This window comes from Melanotaenia boesemani, chromosome 9 (assembly GCF_017639745.1).
Source record: "Melanotaenia boesemani isolate fMelBoe1 chromosome 9, fMelBoe1.pri, whole genome shotgun sequence".
NCBI classification, from domain to species: Eukaryota; Metazoa; Chordata; class Actinopteri; order Atheriniformes; family Melanotaeniidae; genus Melanotaenia; species Melanotaenia boesemani.
Window position 1 is genome coordinate 9,487,424 of NC_055690.1, and position 23,432 is coordinate 9,510,855.

At 38.3% G+C, this 23,432-nt stretch overlaps 1 protein-coding gene across 1 annotated transcript in view; it reads left to right on the top strand.

Moving 5' to 3' along the window:
- The window catches only part of LOC121645888 (mitogen-activated protein kinase kinase kinase kinase 5-like), a 47,157-nt gene that overhangs the window by 16,209 nt on the left and 7,516 nt on the right, over positions 1-23,432 (top strand). Inside the window, exons 5-24 of the mRNA XM_041994650.1 lie at positions 4,011-4,066; positions 4,148-4,195; positions 4,649-4,691; positions 4,971-5,043; positions 10,908-11,039; positions 12,603-12,665; positions 13,023-13,104; positions 13,584-13,700; positions 14,580-14,661; positions 17,639-17,691; positions 19,771-19,817; positions 19,907-19,951; positions 20,132-20,152; positions 20,236-20,281; positions 20,493-20,646; positions 20,888-20,985; positions 21,199-21,240; positions 21,314-21,392; positions 21,479-21,555; positions 21,801-21,861. Of these exons, the coding sequence (XP_041850584.1) occupies positions 4,011-4,066; positions 4,148-4,195; positions 4,649-4,691; positions 4,971-5,043; positions 10,908-11,039; positions 12,603-12,665; positions 13,023-13,104; positions 13,584-13,700; positions 14,580-14,661; positions 17,639-17,691; positions 19,771-19,817; positions 19,907-19,951; positions 20,132-20,152; positions 20,236-20,281; positions 20,493-20,646; positions 20,888-20,985; positions 21,199-21,240; positions 21,314-21,392; positions 21,479-21,555; positions 21,801-21,861 (1,419 nt within the window). The remainder of the gene's footprint in view (positions 1-4,010; positions 4,067-4,147; positions 4,196-4,648; positions 4,692-4,970; positions 5,044-10,907; positions 11,040-12,602; positions 12,666-13,022; positions 13,105-13,583; positions 13,701-14,579; positions 14,662-17,638; positions 17,692-19,770; positions 19,818-19,906; positions 19,952-20,131; positions 20,153-20,235; positions 20,282-20,492; positions 20,647-20,887; positions 20,986-21,198; positions 21,241-21,313; positions 21,393-21,478; positions 21,556-21,800; positions 21,862-23,432) is intronic.

Sequence of the window (23,432 nt, forward strand, 5' to 3'; positions counted from 1 at the left end):
TCACTCAGAAACTGGCATTAGGAAAATTCAACCATAATTTTCTTAATTTGATGCAAAACGTCAGTTTGGTTTTGTTGTTATCATTGTACTTATTTATTACATGTATGTACAAATATATTCTATTTTAAATTCAGACCACTTGAAGTAAAACATTCTTTCCAAAGATTTGCAGCAGAAGATCCTGAATTGCAAATTTAAAAATAAGTCAAAAAAATCAATTAAAACAATATTACATATGAAATCTTTGACAGAGACCAAGTGTACTAAACGGCAGTTCACAAACACAGAAAGGATTTTCAACGCATGCCTGTCCTCCACCTTGAGAGAAAGGTTAGAAAGTTGCAAAATAAAAACAACATGCAATTTTAAAATCAGGGCTGCACGGTGGTGAGGTGGTTAGCATCACGGCCTCGCAGGAGGTCACTGGTTCGAGCCTCGGCGGGGGGGTGTTTGAACAGTGGCCCCTCTGTGTGGAGTTTGCATGTTCTCCTCGTGTATACCTAGGTTCTGTTGCAATGGACTGGCAGCTGTTGCCTTGCATGCAGTTTATCTTCCCCAAACAAATAACATAGTTTGTCTTGTGTTCCCAGCACATAGATGTCCTAATATCACCTGTCTAGTGTTGAGTGACGTGTGGTCAGGGAAGGCAGGTGAGGCACTGCCTCACCTGTCATGATAAAGAAAAAAACATACAATAAATATTAATATTTTCCACTGATCTGTGTTAAAAATGCTCTTTTTAGTATGACTTTAACTTGTTTTTGACAGTTTATTAAGTAAAAATTGCCAAATTTGAGTATTTCCCGATCAAATCCAGTGCAGAAACCCCAGTGGAGGCACGGGCGAGCTGTGCACAGCTCTGACTGTACCATCTAATACAAACTGGGTTGCATGACACATGCTGTTTTCAGTTCCTCAGCATATCGCCAATATCAACTTCACAGAAATATTTGTTATACATCATGACTCTCTACAGTCTGTGTAATGTATTTAATGTATTTGTGAGAGAAATATTCCCGTTTACCGTACAATAAAGTGCAGAGAAAAGTCAGCAGGTGAGGCAAACAGTACTCTGCCTCACCTCAAGGGGGCACATTCACACACCAACACGGTGTGAGTGTTGCCAACTTAGCGACCTTTTTTTTGTTTGTTTGTTTTTTTAAAGCGACTAGCGACAAATCTAGTGGCTTTTTCAGTATTGGAGACTTTTGTAGACTGACGTATATGAAAGTAGTTTATTCTTCTCAATGAGGAGCGGGTGCTGCTGCGCAGGCCCCTCCCCTGTCCTAAAGCAACCAGAAGAGGCTTCTGGCAGCAGCAGTAGCTGCATTCAGAGCAGGAGATGATCACCTGTTTCATGAGCAGGCTGAAAAATAAAACGTTCAAAGCTGGTGCAGGATGATCTCATGCTGGCTTACTGTCAGATATTAATGTCTATTAATAAAAAGTGTGAAGGAAAACAAGTGTTGTGAAATGTTGCAGCCACCTAATTAGAAAACAACCTACACTTAATAAAATTAAACTAGAATAAAAGAAAATATTAATATCAATAAAATATTTTTATTAATTCTGCCTTTTTAAACATGTCTACCGACTCTTGTTAAAACACCAAACTATGTTAATAAATATAGTAAAAACAAAAACCCACACTAATTTGTCAGGAGCTGTGGACGTGAGGACCCAATTGCAGGCTTAAAGAGGCAGACTGGTGCAGGTAAAAGGTTTTAATAACAAAAACTAAAACTTACAAAACAAAAAGCCTCCAGTGGCAAAACTGTATCATAACATGGACTAAATCTTACAGAAGCAAAGAGAAAGCAACCAAACAGAAAGCAACGAACAGACAAAGGAGGAGCTGAAAACCTTTGGCTTAAATACACTGAAGGATAAACAAGGTGAGGTGAATGAGTTAATTAGACCAGGTGAACTAATGAGCAGGAAACAGAAAGTAACACAGAACACACAAGGGAAGGAGCTACCAAAACAAAACAGGAAACAGAACTAAACATGACAAAACCAAGAACATAAACCATGATCATGACACTAATTAACCTCTTCTTCATGAAAGCCACCTGTACAGGGGACAGCATGAGGTACGTGCTGAACAAAAGATCTTCGCACATCCTGGAAGCAGCAGTCCTAACATGTAGCATAGCAAAATCCCAGGGACAAACTCAGATTAAGGACTCTACCAAGCATTGACATCAAAATGAAACACAGTTCAAACCCCAAGCAATTTTATAATAGCAAAAACATGAGAACAGAATTATCCACGTTAGAGCTTCAGTTAATGTCTCCACTTAAAGCAAACCACACAAACAAGGTGTCATATGAAAGCAGAGACTCTGCTGATGTCTGTCTCATCACTGTGGGATAGAAACTCTGTGAGCTAGCAGCCAAAGATCATAAATCATATCTTACTTTAGCTGATTTGTGGTCAAAAAGACCTATTTATTACACACACAGCCTTTGTAGTTGTAAAGATATATTTAGTTTATTTTGTGTATATCATTTTGGACAGATTGCAGAAAAATAGACCTTGTCAAGAAGCGGTAAAAAATTCACCATCACATAGTTTTTATCAATGCCACTACATTAGGTAGCATTCACAGAGGTGACGAGGTATAGAAAGACATAAACAGCTGAAAAATGAGACTGAGATCATGTTTTTCTCCTGCTGATTCCTATTTACATCCCTGTTGCAGCTCTTCTTTTCATTCTCTCTTGAATTCAACAGACCAGCCTCCTAACCAGGTTCTGGATTTTAAACATGGTGGTCACAGCATTAGTTACTAAGTTAGTTGATCTAGTTGGTCTCATTAACTTGCTCCCCCGGCTCCTGACGTATGTGGTTTTTTTTAACCCTTATGGGTAATCAGGGACTTTTTTGTCGCTTTTGGTGTTTCTTTTGAAGAACTTTTATATTCCAGTTTCAATTTTAGTTTTGCAAAGTGTTGCAAAGTGCAAAATAAATGCTCTATTTGAGAAATTTGATGCAGGTTTAAAAATTGTTAAGTGTTTTTATAATGGTTTTACCATTGAGAAAGGACATGTCTTTCAAGTATTGGCCTATGATGGGAAAATGGCACCACGCCATGATGAATAGTCAAAATTACTAATTTTACTATTTTTCTTTTAAATAAAACCATGACATTAGAGAATGCATGATTATGTTGTGTTATGGTTGAGATGTTTAAAAAGTGTGGTATTAATGGGTGTCAATAGGAATTTGTTGTCCGATTAGAAAGTAAATCATTAATCTGACTCTGCCAAAAGAAACTAAAACTGCAGCTAAATCAATTTTATTATTAAAATTTAGTGTATCTAAGACTGATCTTTACAATAAATCCTCAACCACATCAAATCTATTATATGAGGGGAAAAAAAACTAAATTTCTCTGCTTTTAGTTTTGTGAAAACAATGACTTTGTATTGAAAAACTGTCATTTAAAGGGTTAAAAATAATTTAAATTATTTAATATTTGGTATTTTTGGTTAGGACTAAAGATGATTAAAACATCAGAGCAAAAAAAAAGTTTACTATCCTTTCGGGTCGTCCTCCGACTATCTTTAAAAAAGTTTATTTTAAAGACTTTTACCATCAACCTAAAAATGGATTTTCAACACTGGAGCCAAAAATGACTGTTGTGCTGGTTTTTAGATCTATGTCAAATCCAGATATAACTTTAATAATTGAATCAAACCAAACATCATGTTGCTTATTGTTCTGTTGACTTGCTGAAAGAAGGCTTTATAGTGAAGTTAGTCTGTAAAATGCTTTTAAATCATTGTTCAGGCAAGTCAAGAGTTTAAATTTGGGGTTTCGCCGGTTCCCAAATGTTCCAGTTTTTATGTCTGACACATAAATCAGCGTTCAAAATATCATTTCAAGCATCATATTTCTCTGTTACTCTTTCTGGATTTTACTTGTAAGCTCTGAATGCTGCTTTTCTGTTTAATTATTTATTTATTTTATTTATTTAAATATTTAACTGAGCTTTGTTTTACAGTGACAGGTCCTCTGTCTGAACCACAGATAGCCTACATCTGCAGAGAGATGCTGCAGGTAATCACATATTAGTTTTTAATTTCATTATTAACAATCTTTTCACCTAATTCAGTGATGTGTGTGTGTTTGTGTAACCAGGGCCTAGACTACCTGCATGCACAGAAGAAAATCCACAGAGACATTAAGGTCAGCAAGTCAAACAGTGATTTGATATGTTTATTCATTGTTTACTTATGTGTTGCATTTATTTGTGGTAGAGCACGTCAGACTTAAGCAGAAATGGGGTCCCTGCAGCAACAGATTAAAACTTAAATTAGAACAAAATAAACAAAGTGCTGATTATTTGTTTTCAACAAAATCCTGAGGAACATAAATTGAAACCATGTCGATGGACTCTCACAGAGGTAGATGTCTGACATATTCTGTTATCTGGTTCGCTTAAACTATGAAAACGTGCACAGTCATGAGCAATAAACAAAATCCATGGGACGATTTTTCACTTTGTTAGAGTTAGAAGCTTTTTATTACCAATGTATGTGGGCTCACTTAAAGATCACCAAGTGGGTAAAGAAGAGACTTGTGTACAGTAAAATTTTCTGTGTTGCATCTGTGCTGATGTTTTATCTGCTTTCCTTCCAGGGTGCCAACATCCTCCTCAATGATCTGGGTGAAGTCAAGTTGGGTAGGTGGATGTTTGTAGTGTCTGCACTGCACTGTACCAGTGTGGTTAAAATGAGTCACTCACCACAAAGGTGCAGCTCAAGCAACAATATGCCACCTTTCTAGCAAAAGTGCAGCTGATTTGTACTGAAGAACTGAATCCTGTGCATCTGTTCAGTGTGATTGCTCTCTTGTAAACATGTTTAAACAGCATATGGAAACAAATCAGGAAAGCACACATCACAACTACTTAATGGGTGTGTTTTGTATGATTTTTCATATTTTATCCTCTGTTTTGCAGCTGACTTTGGAATTTCGGCTCAGATCACAGCCACTCTGGCCCGGAGGATGTCCTTCATTGGGACGCCATATTGGTAAGATCAAAAACTCTTTATAATGCCATTTTATTTTACAATGCTTGTTTATGGCCTTGCACATCTGCAGCAATGTAAATGTGACAGTGCCAGCAGAACTGCAAATTTTCTAGACAGATGAATTAAATTAAACAAATTATTCTTGCAAGGCTCAGGGATTCACAATTAAAACAAATAAAAAGGTTCAAATGTTTAAATAAATATTCAAACCGTTCTAAAATAGCAATAAAAACATACAAAAAGAGGAGAAGAAGAAAGAAAAAGCAACAGATGTTGGTAAGCCTACTTGATATTGTTCAGAGCAGTTATGGCAGACAGGATGAAAATTATTGGAGATGTTATTTCGGACCAGTGGGACTTTGTAACAGGCTAAAGGTAGCAACTAAAAGGAGATGTACACTCTAAGAAAAAAGATCCGTAGAAAAACAGAGGAGTTGCTGGCAGAAAATTACCAGGAAACTGTACTGTTATTGTACGGACACTTCCGTTATTCAAATAACGGGGAAATCTGTAGCTACACAGCATATGCTCCCGTTCATATACGGACACTGCCGTTATTCCGGAATTCCTTTAGTTGTAAGAAAAGTCTCACTTTAAGAACAAATGAGGGACATAGAGATGTATCAGTATAATATATATGGTAATTATTTATTCTTATTATTCATGTTTTCTCTGGAGTCCAATGACCCTGCGATTCATTTCTGTCTCCTGTGCAGGACACGAGTCTGAAACCTAAAAGTCATACGTCCTTTAAATTAATTGCAAAATTCACAAACAACAAAACAAAAAACAACAACAAAAACATAAAAAATAAATTGATAAATAAAAAGCATTATATTGTAGCCACATAAAAATAAACATTATCATGACATTCCATAATTACATTTTTTACAACAGAAACCCCAAAGTCCACTACAAGGGACAGGCCATGAAATCATGGGAAAACAATGTTTCTTACAAACAAATGATGCAGAGTTTCCAACTACAACACTTAAAACATTACAAAAGCAAAAGTGTTTTCCCTAGGACTTAAGAGGTTAAGGAAAGGAAAAAACAAAGAAATATCAACTAATTCTACTAATCACAAAAATAATTCAAACATAATTTATGTCCTTAAAGTTTCTACTGATTTTCTAAGTCATTCAATTCAGAGAGGAACGTCAACAGTCTTGCTGGAACATGCTGCCTCTTTCTCCCCTTTTTCACTGCTTTTGTTCTTCTTTCAGGATTGATCCCCAAGAAAGATTCTATAAAGAAAAAGAATGCATTATCTATATTAGTAACAGAACAAGGACTCTTCATGACAACTGCTAACCCAAATCACATTTTGTTTCATCTTGATGGCATTTAAACACATGTAGAGTTGGAGATCTCGACAGCCAAAAGTAATGAGAGTTTTGGAGTCAGATTACATTTGGAGACTGTTGTGATTTCACAATGCTGTAGATGTTTCAATATAGCAACTGACAAATAGATTAACAGAGTTAACTAAAAGTGCGGTAAATACCTGAGTCATTGTCTAAACTACACCTGTTTTGACAGACTTGTACACCTCCTCCAAAGGAACTTCCACTTAAACAATGTGAGTGATGTACCATGGGAAATACTTTCAGAATGTGCTCGGTTTCAATCACAGGGTTTCAATATTTCTAAAAACCATTGATATATGTTGCTACTTCCATTCTAGAATATGCTAGTAATATAGCAAGCTCCAGATAGCAGCAACGTAGTAAGTGAGATCATTCTGAAATCTGTTCATTGTTATATATACACAATAGTTGACATTATTTGTTAAAGACAACCCACAAACCTTTTAAAAGGAAAAAAGTATCTATTAAATCAATCAGTCATTCAGTATTTATATAGCACTTTTCATACAATGTGTTGGTCAAAGTGCTTCAAAACATCCTCTCAGAGCATCTTCACCTTCATTTGACCAGGTTTAATAATCTCTGTGATGATTGGTTGCTGCTGAACAATGGGGTTGTAGGTGGAGGTGAGAAGAACCAGATTACTTGTTATTATTTGGATAAAATATGTCAAGCCACTTATTTTCTCTGGTGAAGCAGCTGACAAACTGTTGGAAAGCAGGTAATGTTGGAGAGAGGGAGACATTGTTGATGTCTCCAGGTATTGCAGTGAATTCGTTAGGATGTTGTGTTTGTAGCATATTGATAATAGCGCTGATGATGTCATAAATTGTGTCTGCAGAGGTACCAGGTATGATTGAAACCACTACCAGAATAACACAGGTAAAAAAAATCTCCCTCGTGCAGATCGTCTCCTTGACCGTGAGCACTGCAATTCATCCTCCCTTGATGCTAATACAATCTTAAGCAGTGAAGCACACCAGTATTTGTAAGACTGAAAGGCTGTGTGTCTGAGATGGTGGTCAGCAGCACTGAAGCACCACAAGGGACCTTACTCTCACCATTTCTCTCCACACTGTACACCTCAGACTTCCAATACAACTCTGAGACTGTCATCTGCAGAAATACTCTGATGACTGCTGAGTGAAGAGATGCTGAGTACAGATAACTGATCAGTCAGTTTGTGAGATGTTGTGAACACTCACCTCATTTTGAAGACAAACAAAACAAAAGAGATAATTGTTAACTTCAGGAGAAACTGGAATAAAGAACATACTGTTTACATCCTGGTAGAAGAGATGGTGGAGGATTACAAGTACCTTAGAGTTCAGCTGAACAACAGACTAGACTGGAAATGTAACACAGAAGCATCTAGAAGGAAAGACAGGAGACTCTACTTCTGAAGGAAGCTGAATCGTTTAATGTCTGCACCGAGATGTTTCACATCTTCCATCAGTCTTTGGTGGAGAGCTCAATCTGCTTTGCAGCAACTGCTGGGGCATCAACATTGGAACCAGAGACTTAAACCTGATCAAAATATTTCACAGCATAAATAAAGCTCTTCTCACCTTTGAATGAATTCCAGCGTGAGAGACATCTCCTTTGGATATTTAATGTTGAAAACATAAAACAAACAAAAGGCATAGCTCAGCACCACAATGGGGGAGTTGATGTGGTCATTCACAATCTCTCCATCCATGGCAACTTTGAAACGTTGTTCCCCTTCGGACACAGGACACAATCACCAGTATCAGAACAAGAGAACAAGTCCACTTACAAAACATATAAATAAAATGGTTAAAAACCCAGCAAAACAATAAGCACAGCCAACACATATTCAACGTTAGCTATGACCTCTTTGACCATATATTCAGGCATATTATATACATGCAATTATATATATATATATATATATATATATATATATATATATATATATATATATGTGTGTGTGTGTGTGTGTGTGTGTGTGTGTGTGTGTGTGTGTGTGTGTGTGTGTGTGTGTGTGTATGTTTGTATACATGCATACACATACCTCGTTATGGTAGAACATTTGATCAGGAGTATTTTGCAATTCCAGAGATCAGCTCCAAAGGGTCAGCACCTTCATTCGTCATCCCCTTTGATTTGAGGAAGTCTCCAATTGTCTTTTCTTTCCTGGAATATTCATCTGCCAGTTTGATTTGTACTGGAAAGCCAAGAAGAGTACGTGTGTGATTAAAAAGGAAGAATGCCGTGAAGAGGAAGTGCCATTCCTCCAACAACCTGTTTACAGAGTTCTCATTGTTTATATCTGCGCGCTGAAGGGAATATGTGTCAGCCATCAACTTTTGTATATTAGACTCCTGCAGTTAACCAGATTTGAAGGCGGTTTTAGTTCCTCTTGCTTGGTTTCTAGCTCCTTTGAGTTGCCAATATCAGGCTAATCACAATCTTGTTATCTGGCAAACGTGGCTAATTGGCAGCACATGAAATGTTCAACAACACTGTGAAAGAATAGAAGTCTTAGCGTAAATCAACACCAGATACTGAAGCCAGTAATATGTCCCAACACTTGTCCCAAACTTAATATTAGAAACCCTTTAAGTTAACAAATAATACGCTCAATGTATTTAGATTAGATAGATATTTTACCACAGAGGTCTCAAAGACTCGAAATGAAACGGAGCTCGTGAATTTGACGTCACACCGCAAAGCATTGGTGGGCTTGGAGGCACTTTCACAGCTGACAAGTGTAGTCACAACTAGTGCAATTCTTCCGGGTTTGTGTTTGTCGTCCGCAGTTTCTGTGTTCTTGGTCCCAAGATGCGCAGCGAATTTGTACCTTCTCGATGCAGCTTGAATGCGTGGGTTCTCTGATTGGACAAAAGTCCTTCAGGTAAAATGCGGATTGGACAATGCAGCATTTGGACAGTCCTATGCATAATGAGCTGAAAACTTCTTCAGCAGGATGCACCATTAAGCAGTGTCCAGCAAGACACAGTCCTCTCGCTACTGTCAACTTTTACTGTAATTCTGCATTCTGCTACCAGCGTTTCTGGCTGCACGTGTGCACTTGAAGATGCTCTTTGGTACAAACAAACCCTTATGATTTAGGTTCTAAGCCAACAACTTAGATACCTTCTCCTGCTGATACTTAACTTATTGCTGTTGATATAATTTAAACTGCTGCAAGTTGAATTAACTTATTGCTCTCAGCTGTGTGCTGCAATTGGCAAAGTTAACTTGCTGCAGAATCAAAGGGTATTGAGGCTTAATAAAAATGTCAAATTGTTAGAATGCGAAAAAACTTGAAATATTGGAATTTACTAGCATTATTTTTACAATAATTTATTGAACATGCCACCATTTTAGCACATTAAAACGTCATATTACTACTATTGACCCCAGCTTCATAATAATCTCAGCAAAGTATATTAAACCATTTAAACTGCTTTAGAACACCTTCACACTTTTGAACTCAACTTGTGCCATTGTAACAATACCAAGATGTATAAGCTTCTCAACATCAAAGACTTCACAGTGTCTACCTAGTAGGATGATGGTTAACTAAGTTGCCACTGGTGTGTGTAATCACAGGTTCAATGTCAGTTAGGGATATTGTTTTATATGCTGTCTGCTGAGTACATATGTTTTCCGTCTATTCTTTATGTAATTATATTTATTCGGTGTAGTTTTCAGCAGTACAAAATTAAACATTTTTGACACTTTTACCATCTTAAGCATATGCTCATTTCATTTCACTCATCCAACATGATTCAGTATAGTGCATTCACACGTGCTGTTATTGCACAAGAGCATTTTTCTAGATTTTGTTTGTTTGTTTTCTTTTGCAAATAGTTTTTGTGACCTACCTGTTCTGATCGACAGTCCTTACCGGTTACTGGCAATAATACACTACTATAATGTTGTTTGTCGTCCGCCAATAACACGCAAGAAGAATACGGTGTGGAGGAATACAGAACAGTCTCTGTTAAAACGTAATTACGGAAGATTCCGTCAAATATTTACGATACATTCTCCCGTATTTTTACTGACTTTTCTTGGAGTGTAGAGTGGGAGGGATCTTCAATGACTAGGGTATGAGACCAAAAAAGAAAAATCTAAACAAAAACTTGTAAAAATGAGACAAACAGTGTGTACAGTAAAACATTTAATACCAAAATGAACTGATATAAAACAGGAATAGATATAGAAAAAGCAGCTAAAGCTAACAGCCATTAAAATCCAAGACTATTACTGGAGACACAAGAAAAGTGAGATAGGAGACTGGCAACCTGAGAAACAAAGAAAGAAATGAGAGGAGATGCAAACGTGCAGTAGTTAAGTGTGTGGGTAATTACAGGCCTGAAACTGTTGCCGTTGTTAGTGACACTGTGGATCTGATTCTCACATTTTCTGTTTACAGGACATCATTTTAACCAACTTAGTGTTGAAACTAAAGTTAAAAGGTGTCAGCTTTATTGTAAAGTTCTGTTTCCCTCTCCCTCTCAGGATGGCACCAGAGGTGGCGGCCGTGGAGATCAAAGGTGGCTACAATGAACTTTGTGACATCTGGTCGGTGGGCATCACAGCCATAGAACTCGCTGAGCTGCAGCCTCCCATGTTTGATGTCCACCCACTGCGGTAATTACTGGAAAACACGGCCTAACATGTCTGAGGAGATGTGCAACCCCTCCACACACTAAAGACCCAATATGTAGAGGAAACAAAAAACAAACTGAAGTCAGCGTCACGGTCTCATTGACCAACATTTTCTGATGTTTATCTTGCTGCTGTTTCACGTCACTGATGAGGTAGCTGTTTTAAAATTGTGTGCAGGGGTTTAATGTATGTGTGTGTGTGTGTGTGTGTGTGTCCATATAAGCATAGACATCAAACACAGGAAGTTTTGTTTCTAAATAAACCCCTGAAGTGAGGACTCCATGCAAGCTGGACAAGATGGTGTTTCTAGATTATCTGCAACCATGACCAGTTCTTCTTGTGATAATTTTTACTCAAATTACTTTTTTCATTTTATACTTTAGAAGTGGAATAAATTAATTCTTATTGAATTTTACTGTAAATAAATAATCAAACTTGGGTATATTGTTGTAGGACTTATAAATAACTTATAAATAAGTTACGATAAAGGTTTTATTTTATCTAGATGACAACGTATGCCACCTGTTGCCTTGCATGAAGTTTTTATGTTAAATATAAATTTACTAAATGGTAGATCTGTTAAAAATTTTTGCTGAGCTTAAAAAAGTGCCTCATAATACTGAAATGTTAATTTCCTTTGAGTGCTGGCAGGTGAAAGGGAATGAATGCATCTCTGCAGCAGCAGCTTGCAGTGCAGGGAAGCTGAAAAAAAAACTCAAGAGAGTTTAAAGGAAGTTATTGTTGCTGGAGATAAGTCACAGTCCTCTCCCAACAAATCAGGTCATCAGGTCAAGTTCATGTATTGCCCAGAAAATAAAGTTTTAATGTGGAGTACAGCGTTACAGATACCTTTGCAGGACTGAACTTAACCCATTAAGGCCCAACCCATAAAAAAATGGTAAGAAAAGTCAAATTTTTTATTATGGGGTCTTTATTTGGCTCTTTAACAAAATCTAATAAAAAAATATAAAAAATTTAGGAGGGAAATCTACCATTTGTTACCATGTGATACATCAAAAATATTAAAATATTTTTTTCTGCTTCTGGGTATCTATAAGGGACAGAACACAAGTATCAGATTGTGTTCAACAGGATTTTGAGCAAAGTTTAAACCATAAATTGAAACAAAATGTCCCGGAAACTGTATGTAACATATATGTCACGTCGGGCTCTTATGGGTTAAGTGATTTTTAAGTAGAAATAAAAGCCCTCGATGAGACCCATAAAGAATTTAGTATAATGTGCTCTAATCTCATCACTCACACAATAAAATGCACTGCAGAGCTTTTTGAAAATGTCAGCACATGACAAACATCAGTGTGTATGTGGACACACGCCTACATGCAACCACGCTGCATGAACACACACTCCCTCCAATTTACACTGACATTTGTAGAAACAGGAAATGTTTCCACCACCCACGTGGTTTATGCACACATCTGCCCAGTTAGACACACGTCCACCATACGCACCATAAAACATGTCAGTTAAGGGGGGGGGGATGACTGAGCATGTGTGACGTACCAACTGTCTTTCTTTCTGTAGAGTCCTGTTTCTCATGTCCAAGAGCGGCTACCAGCCTCCCAAACTGAAGGACAAGTCTAAATGGTAAATAAAACTCTGCAACTGGTCAGTTCAAGGTATTTTTTTATCAGTTAATTACAAGCAGCTACTTCTTTATGCTCTATTTCCTGTTTTGAAAAGCCATTTTACCAGCACGTTTTCAGATAAGACTTTAAAACTGGATGATGAAATTGGATCCTGTGCTTGTCAAGTTGATAAACATTAATTTAATTACATAACAGCTTCATTTTTAGAGGCTTTTTAATAATTATAACTGATAAATTAGATGTTAAACAAGTAATTTGTTTAAATGTTGCTTTCCTGCACGTTAAACGTGCACTTATATGTGTTCTTTCCTGATCTATGATGTTGGTAAATGCTGCCGACATGTCATGTTTGCAGGTCGTCCATGTTTTACAATTTTGTGAAGGCCATGTTGGTGAGGAACCCGAAGAAGAGACCCAGCGCCTCCAAGATGCTCTCGGTGAGTACTGCTTACTCACATGAGCTTCAGCTCAGGTTTCTATAGTTTCACTTCTGTATCAGTCAGATCCAGTGATGAATAGTGGCAATTTTTTATATATATAAATAGTCATTTAAACACAGTTTTAAACATCCTCACTGACAACCTCTCTGTTTTCACATCATCATTTATGGCACCAGGAAACTATTTTCAGACAAAAAGTTATGAAAAGCCTGTTTTGATGACAGTAAGAGAGTAGCTGGTTAGCTGGTGAGCCAGATGTTTCCTTTGAGTGTTGTTAGAGACTAAAATGACAATCAGAGCACCAGAAACATGGTTTATAATGATACTGTTAAACTAGACACAGCTCAGTGTTGAAGCTACTGCGTCTGTTTGCCAGGGTTTGTCCAAACCTGTGACTGTGCTGGTCATGCCCATCTGTCTTCGGCTTACTTTCTTGATCTTACTACTGCTCACCAAGTCTCCCTCCCCCCCCACAGCACATGTTTCTGACCCAGGACTGCCTGAAACAGGAGCTGACCCTGGACCTGCTGGAGAAGTTTAGAAATCCTGAGAAACTGAAAAGCAGCACAGCAATAGAGGATGATGAGATGGAGGTGAGACTGTTCACTTTGGTCTCAGTAACTAGTTTAATGCTAGATCAAGTCGACACCGATGGCAATGATGCCATTAACAGAAGAAATAATGAACAGTCCGAACAACAAGAAGTTTTCTGTTGGAGATTTTAGTGATTTGAAGAAGTTATAAAACTTTTCAGTGTTGCTTCCAAATAAGAATCAGAATGATGTCCAGTTTCCCACAAACAAAAATTTATGACACAAAGAAAAAAACAGATATTAACAGATATTAGTGGGTTACACACAAAGTAAGAGATAAAGAAAGGATTACTTTGCTCTGGTTCATAGATAAGTCTTTCTTTCTTTCTTTCTTTCTTTCTTTCTTTCTTTCTTTCTTTCTTTCTTTCTTTCTTTCTATACCAAAGAAAAAGGGAGGAGATAAGTGAAAAAGTAAAAATGAGGAGGTAGAAGTGAAGAAACGTCTTTTTCTACCTAATTTTAACAGTGACCTAACAGTTAACTATGTTACCAGTTTAATTCCTTTTTATTCAGAATTCAGATTATACCAGCTGCTACTTAATGACCCCTCGTCTCCTGGGTTACGTGATTGATTCAGACTTCTGTTGCTGGGTTTCAGTACAGCTTTTCATCCAGTCTAATACCACATCCATAATTCCTTTCCTTTCTGTTTATTTCAACAGCATATAGTGATTTACACTGATCTAGTTTCAGCCTGAGTTCTTCCATCGGAAATCTGTATGTTGCTTTCATATGTTTTTATTGGCTCGTTAATTTTACAGAGGAAATTGCTTATTAATCCCTCTTCCAGAGATGCAAAGAATTAGCCAAATTCTGCTGTCTGGACTTTTGTCATGACACGATTTCCTCCAGGTGACTGCAGACCTGTTTTTTATTTAGGTTGCACTTCCTGGATCTTTAAGGAGGATCCAATCAATTAACAAACACAACCGGGCAGAGAGGACCAACTCTGACATAAGCTGTAAGAAAACCAATTCTCTTACAACATAATCATTCTAATTTTGACTTTTTATTTATTTTTTTTTTATTACAGCAACTTTGTGTAGTAATTTTATGTCTATAGAGAGAGAATGATGTTTATTCCAGAATGGAGTTTTTCTTCATTCTGGGGTAGCACTTGGTTTAAAGTCAGAGTAAAGCAGATTCAGGGAAAGAAGTTTTACATGTGAAATAATAATTGTTTAAAATGTATTGAAAAGCAGAAGACTTGTTTTACTGAATTGTGGAGTTGGACTGCTGCTGGTTTTCTGCTCAGGACTGCAGGTCTAACATGGAATTGTGTATAAAGCAAGCAAAAACAACCCCACCCCAGAACTGAAACCTAATGCATACGTCTACTATATGAATGAATGAATGAATGAATGAATGAATGAATGAATGAATGAATGTTTTGTCATTTCACAACAATTACATCAATAATCACTGGCATTGAAATTCTTAGATCCCAGGCTCTCCTAACAATGCTAAAAAATATAAACCACAATAAAAAATAGTCAAACGCAAAAAACAAGAACACTACAAATAAGTTATACGTAAAATATATAATAAGCAATAAGAAGATGTTGTTATTTAAAGGTGACGTTGCTGCTGACAGCATTTAGAAGTCTTATGGCCTGCTGTATGAAGCTGTCCCTGAGCCTGGTGGTATGGGAATAAACCGTTGGCCAGATGGTAGCAGACAAAACAGTTTGTGACTGGGGTAGCTGGGGTCCTTCATGATTTTGGTGGCCTTCCTCCTACACTGCTGGGTGTAGAGGTCCTCCATGGATGGCAGGACCATCCCAGTGATGTGCTGAGCTGTTTTCACCACCCTTTGTAGAGCCTTGCAGTGGAGGGCGGTGCAGCTGCTGCACCAGGCGATGATGCAGCCAATCAGGATACTCTCTATGGTGCATCTATAAAAGTTGCAGAGTATCCTTGGGTCCATGTTGAGCCTTCGTAGCCTGCAGAGGAAAAAGAGCGTCTGTCTGGCTGACTTTGTAATAAAGTCAGTGTGATGAGTCCAGGTGAGGTCCTCACTGATGTGAACCACAAGGAACCTGAAGCTGTTGACTCTTTCCACCATAGCCCCGTTGATGGAAAAGGGGGCGTGTTCCTCCCTCTGCCTCCTCCTGAAGTCCACAATCAGTTCCGTAGTTTTGTTGACATTAAGTTGGAGATTGTTGTCCTGGCACCAAGATGTCAGGCCTTTGACCGCCTCTCTTTAGGCAGTCTCGTCATTAGACGTCCATAGACGGTCGTATCATCAGCAAATTTAATGATGGTATTGGAGCTGTGGGTGGCTACGCAATCATGCGTGAACAAGGTGTACAGCAGAGGACTGAGCACACAGCCCTGGGGAGCGCCGGTGTTCAGAGTCAGGGTGGAGGATGTGGTGCCTCCCATCCGCACAGCCTGTGGTCTGTCTTTGAAGAAGTTTAGGATCCAGTCACAGAGAGCGCTGTTGAGCCCGAGGTCTCTGGGCTTGGTGACGAGTTTGGAGGGCACAATGGTGTTAAATGCTGAGCTGTAGTCAATAAACAGCATTCTCACATATATGTCCCTCTGGTTCAGAAGTGTGGAGGGTAAAGGCGATGGCATCTTCAGTTGACCTATCGTGCCTGTAGGCAAACTGAAGTGGGTCTAACAATTTCGGGATGGAGGAAGTGATGAATGATTTGACTAACTGCTCAAAGTACTTCATGATGGTGGAAGTGAGTGCTACTGGGCGGTAGTCATTCAGGAGGAGGATTTTAGTTCTCTTGGGGACAGGGACAATGATGGTCTTCTTGAAGCATGTGGGGACTACAGACTGGAGCAGTGACATATTGAAAATGTCTGAAAAGACATCTGCCAGCTGGTCTACACACACCATGAGAGCTCTTCCGGGGAAGCCATCAGGTCCAGTAGCCTTATGTGTGTTGATCCTTTTTAAAGTTCTGCACGTCTGCCCCGGACCTCCTGAGCCTTTTGTACCTCTGTATCTGAAGAGGTGCTGGGGGCATTAAAGGTGTTCAGATCTTCAGGCAGAAATCCACCTCAGTACTGCTGGTCTTCTTTTTGTAGTCAGTAAGAGTTTTTAATCCGGCCCACATGCTTCTAGTGTTGGACCCCTTGTAATAAGACTCCACTTTGTCCCTGTACTGTCTCTTTGCACTACATATAGCTCTCCGGAGTGCGTACCTGGACTTCCTGTACTCCTCCAAGTCACCTGAGTTATAGACGTCTGTCTGTGCTTTAACTTTCAGTTTCAGTTTCAGTTTGAGAGCACGGACTTCACCGTTAACCCAGGGCTTCTGATTTGGAAATGTCCGCACAGTAATCCTCTGATTGGATGGACCACTGCCAAATGGTCCATGTTACTGGTCCGTGACACTTCAATTTCTGTCTATAGGAAGGCAGGAGCAGAACTGAGACGTGAAAAGCAGAACTTATACGTGTTTGCGTAAGGGGTGTAAACATGATCGAGTGTGTTCTTGCCACATGTAGAACAACTGATGTGTTGGTGGTATCTCAGCAGGACTTTCCTCAGGTTGGCGCTGTTAAAATCCCCAGCTACAATAAACGCAGCCTCCGGCCATGAAGGATAGTGCACTGGTATGCAACTAGCACCTGGCTTTGCTAACAAAGTGTGATTTTGATTTTGCAGGATATATGTGATCTACTTCAGCTGTGAATGAATAATTATTTAATTATTATTTGATGATCTTTTGAATCAATCATGTTTAGCTAAGTGGTAAACAACACGTTAGTGTTTTAGCGTAGATCTTTTTCTGCTTTACTTTGATTTTAAACTGCTAGTGATGATGTTTGAATATCCCATGCAATGTCTCATTTCAACCACCTAGCTATCAAGGCAACTTGGTTGCAAGTAAAAGAAAACAAATCCTGCCACAGCCTTTTTGTGTTTTTATGGAAACAACTGACATGTTGAAATCTTTTCGTTTGTGACTGCTCAGTTGAACAGATCTACACTCAGAGGCCTATGAAGACCGGATCCCCAAATGTTACGGTAGGTTTAAGACGTGTTTCTGCTCTTCATGCACAGTATGCTACATACTAATACTTTCATACAGAACTAATTTATTTTATATGCATATCTAATACATTTAATATGCATATAAATTCATATCTGGAACAGAAACTTATATTTATTCTGACAATATTTACACTAAATGCTGAATACGTAAAGTAATTCATGTTGGAGGAGCAGGTTGTCCAAACTATCGCCTGCTGTATGAAGAGTAAGTGCATACATGTGTGAAAATTGTAAACTGGTACAGTATTGAGACAGACCTGTATCGTACATGTATTGGAATGCATGTGTGCATAAATGAGGTAACAAAACTGACAACATCCAAGTCATTACTAAAATTTTACGTTATTCTAAATTGAATCATGCTGCAGTGCTCACATTACTAGAATACTGGCATGTAATTGAAACTGAAAAGGTTAAAAACTGTTGTAGAAAAAAAATACCAAGAGTCTGGAATGAGTAAAAGTATAAAAAAATTATTACAGGAGAAGTATTGAATACAGAATTACTTGCAAGTAATGAGAGTAGTCAGCCCGACTCGCGTGAAGTCGAGAGAGATTCTGGGGAGGCAAGAGGAAAAACAATAGATATACATTTCTGTAGAAAGAATCCTCCTTCCTGCAGATCTTGGGTGGACACACAACTCCAAGAGCTGGCATCAAAACAACCTCACATAGTTGTGTCTCCACCAGAACCAGTCTGACTAAGGGTCTGAGGCATGACCAGATAAAGGTCATCTTATTCTTGTAGTGAACTTTTAACAGAGCATGTATATGAAGAGAATAAACCTTAAAAGTGAATAAAAGCATGATGAGTAAAATGTACAATGTAAAAAGTGTAAATGAATATAGTAAAGGAAGTAATTATAGGTGTGATTATAATATTATATATAGAGCATAATAAGTAAAATTTCTTCCACAAAATAGAAATATAGAACCCAAATTACTATCTCAAGTAAGACACCTTTACACAGGTAACAAAGCCATCAGATAAAGAAGACCCTGCAGGTTGGCAAGCCCACTGATTTCATATGTTGGTACACGTAGGAAGAACCACAATTTTAAAAACACATGTTAATATATGTTGATATGGGGTGGCATAGCTCAGTAGGTAGAGTGGTCATCTTATAGCCTGAGGGTTGCCGGTTAGACCATATATGCACTGCCACATTATCTGAGTTTTCTACATAAAAGCACAGCTTAATAGTGACAACATTTAGGAGTGCAAACAAGTCAGGGGGAGTTTAGGAATACGAAACATGGATTCAAACAGAAGGTTAGAGACTAGATAGAATAGATCAATACTTGATGGAAAATGGGGAGTGCTTTAGATGAATTATTTTTCATTTCTCGATAATTATTATGTACAGTTATTGATCTCCTACAACCTTAATTGTTGATGCAGAGCTGAAGAAGCCTCTGACTGAACACACTGTTTTTTTTTAACTATACTATGTTAACTTTGTTTTAATCTTTGAATTGGCAAACACTAGGAAGTATGTGCTCTTAGAACTTAAAAGCTCACATGATTTGACCTTTTTCTTTGACCTGTACTGGTACCAGAGGGTGTTGCACATGGTGGTTTAAGCATCTGTGTGCATGGAAAGAACTGGCTGCCTTCTGGCTTCCACATAAAAAGCTATTTGGTAGATGTTTATTGATAGCACTGTGAACACGAGTTCATTACAAAATCCTGAATAAATAAATCTCAGGATGCTTTGCAGAGGAGGGGTTTTCAGACAGTCTAGTTGGGTTATTGATGCATGCAGCCTGTTTGATTTTAACTCAAAGTAAATGTTTTCTGTTTTCACTTAAGTGGTATCACAATCCATAAAATGTCAACAGGCACGGAAAAATAAACCCAGTCCAGTTGTGCCCTGTAAATGTCAATAAGCGTGACTCTTTGGAGGTGAACTTTGTGTGCAGAAATCCTCTTTGGTTTTCAGTGGTAAATGTTTGATGCAGCCATCAGAGTGTGGACATACATCAGAGACTGATCTCTCTTCATGTCCTCAGCAAGTTTAAACACACTGACTGTTGCCTCATTGTTTTACAGTTAAGACCATCAACAGGATCAACAGGCAGTAGCAACAGTCCAGCGAGGTAACTGGATCTCTGATAAATCTCACACATGGAGCCACATTGAAAAACACTAATTATAACATGAAACCTTACTTTCCTCTTTCTCTCAGGGACCAGGACACAGACTCAGATGATGACTATGATGATGTGGACATGTAAGGACATGCCACAACCTGAATTATAGCTTTATAAAATTTAGGTTTTTTTTTGTTTTGTTTTTTTTGTTTTGTTTTTTTTCCAGTATTTCGTTCCTCATGTTTTTACCATGTTTAGTTCATTTTTTTCAGTCATTTCCATGTGTTGCATTGACACTTTTTCTTTGTCGTCCACTTCAGCCCTACTCTGCAAAACTCCAAGTAAGCTGAACAACACCAGCTCACACCTGTAATATGTATTTCAACGTTGAAACAGAATAAATGAACTCTTTCTCTGTCAACAGTTTCATATTGCCAGATGATGAAACACCCCCTCCTCTTCCACCAAAGGTGATTATCCAGCAAAAAGGAAATAATGAACATATATAGGAGAAGCTTGATTTTGTTACAGTGACATGGCTGCATATTTCAAGCTAAAATCTTTTAAAAACTGTTTTTATCTGAAGGAGTTTTATATTATACTTAATCATATTCTTGTAAAGGTTCAAGTTGCAAAAGCTAAAAGCACAGTTGTGGTGTCTTTGTGTTTCTGTGTGTGCAGCCCAAAGCTCGAACCAGCTCAGAGGAGAGTATGGCAGGGGAAGATGATCGAACAAGAAAACTCAACTCTCTATTTGCCCCTACCCCTCTCATTCGGACCTCAAGCGGGACGCATGTCCGACCCACACCCCGCCCTCGAACCTCACGACACTCAGGTAAGCCATCCCACTTCCATTCTGGACACAACTGTATTGTTTTCAGCTCTTTGCAACATAAGTCAAGCAAACCAAATGTCTTTGTTCTTATAAAATATGATGCACCAAACTGAATATTGTTCTCATCTGAAGACTGCTGAAGGAAATTTTAGAACTACAGTATATCAGTGAATTTGCTTTTCACAAGCTCATTCAGTGCAAATTATGTCAGTGTTTCTCTTACTGTGTGTCTGTGATCCAGACCCTGCATCTTTACCAGTCCAGATGAATGAGAACCCAGCAGGCCTTCCTCCTGAGCTCCCCCCTAAGAGCTTCCGCAGACAGCATCCCCCATCAAAGGTAAATAAGACATATATTTATTGTTTCCTTCTATTCTTTGGCTTTAGACAGGCTGTCCGCAGAAGAAAAATCACCTAGAGACAGAAAAATGTCAGAATCAGACCAGATGTCTTTCTTTGTGAAGGTTAGGTGGGAAAGAGTTGGAACTTCTGGTCATTTCATTTTCCTGTTACCTTCTCCTTCTTTGTCATCATTACATTTTTTCCTTTTCAGGAACGTGCTGAGTGTGCCAGTCCCGTCATTAAGAAACCTCCAGTAAGTTTCTCCTCCCTTTATGATTAAACTTTTGCAGTAGCAGTATTATTTAATGCCCCCTCTATGTCTCCAGATCTACTTTAAAAAAGTCTTCCATGGCTGCCCCCTCAAAGTAAACTGCTCCACGAACTGGGAAAACCCCACCTCCAAAGGTTGTATCATGCTGGAAATTCTCAGCTGTTTTTCATCTTATTAAACTTGGGTCTGACCATGCTGTGTTTCCGCTTACCTCCCACAGAGCAGCATCTGATCCTGGGGGCTGAGGAAGGGATATACACCCTGAACCTCAACGGCACTGAGGCCACAATGGAGCTGGTAGGATCTTTAACAGATTTTCTACAGAACTCGTAGTTTGGAGACAATGAACCTTAAAACTGATCTGAAGAACCAGACTACTCTTTATTGCATAACCCAGAATTAAATGAGTTTTACTTACTTTTAGTCAGAAAAAGTTTTTTTCAGAGCCTAAAGAGTAGACAGACAAAGCTTCCGGAAGGATCTGATTGCTTCTGAAAGACACAAGTTATGAAGAAGTGACTAGATGTGTCTTTGTCTTCTAGCTGTATCCTGGAAAGTGTACCTGGGTCTACACCATCAATAATGTCCTTATGTCCATATCCGGTAAGTAAAGTGTTCATAGATAGCTGTTTTTGACTGCTCAAATAATTTGATATCCCTTTATTTTATCATTTTCCCTTGGATTTCACAAATATTTATTTTTTTCTGTTTTATTTGTTCATTGTCATTTATCTCTCAAATTCTTAGATGTTTGTGATGTATCTTAACTGGGATGGAAATAAATTTGAGAATTCTTTTTAAAATATTCTCTTATCATAGCCTGGTTTACCTTATTTATTTTTACTTTCTTCTTTAAATTCATTTAAATATTTTTTATTGTTTATATACACTACCGTTCAAAAGTTTGGGTTCCCCTCTCTAGTGACCCCAAACTTTTGAATGGTAGTGTATATATTTATTGATATTTTCAGAATACAAAGAAAAATGCACATAAGAACATAATAAAACAACACCCCAAAACCCACCCAAAGCCTTGCTGTCACCACAGTCACAGTAAAAATATATAAGACATATTGCACATTACTAGTAAGATAGTATAGTATTGCATCTGCAGTCACTCATAATCCGCACATAACCATAGGCCTATATCTGATCAAGGGCTCTGAATCTGAAACTGAGTGGTCAAAGAAGGTTAGAAATTATTTCCATACCTTCAGAAATTTCTGTTCAGACCCACGTAAGGTGTACCTAATTTTTTCCAGTCTAAAGTTTAACATCACTTCCCTTATCCATTGAGTTACGGGGGGTGAGGCAGACTCTTTCCACTTGAGAAGGATAAGATGGCATGCCAATAGTGTACTAAAGGCAATAACCCTACGCCCACCCACAGGAAGCTGTAAGCCATCTGAAGCAATCCCAAAAAGTGATATAAGGGGACAGGGGTCAATCCTAATTTTTAACACAGCAGTTAATGCTTCAAAGGTCCCCCTCCAATATCCCTCCAGACTGGAGCAGGACCAGAACATATGTAACAGTGTTGCTTCAGTAGTTTTGCACCTGTCCCATGTGGGATCGGTCTGTGGGAACATTTTAGCCAGTTTTGATTTGGACATATGTGCACGATGCACAACTTTAAACTGAATAAGATTGTGACGTGCAGAAGAGGAGTGAACACACTTAGCCCAGATACATTAGCCCAGATAGAATAGGTCATCTCCATCTGGAGGTGCCGATCCCACACGTGCCATATCCTAGAATTACAGGGGAGCTCAAGCGTGGAGATCTTTCGAATTATAGAGGAGATTGCACCTTTTTTCTTTGGATCACATGACATAATATCATCAATAACATTACTTTGCGGCTTATTAGGAAAGGTCGGTATTACACCTTTCACATAGTGCCTTACTTGAAGCTACCTAAAAAAATGGGTAGCTGGAAGTTTGAATTTCTGGGACAGCTGCTCAAAGGAGGCAAACTTACCTTGTATAAAAAAGACAACCAAGAGATTTAATGCCTTTACCATGCCAGATAGCAAATGTTTGGTTGTGCATTGAGGGCTGAAGGAAATGATTGCCAGCAATTGGTCCAAAAAGACAACTTGTTTGCAAAGTATAGTGTTTCCTAAACTTTGCATAGAGTTTGAGTGAGTGGGTGACTACAGGATTCACACAAGG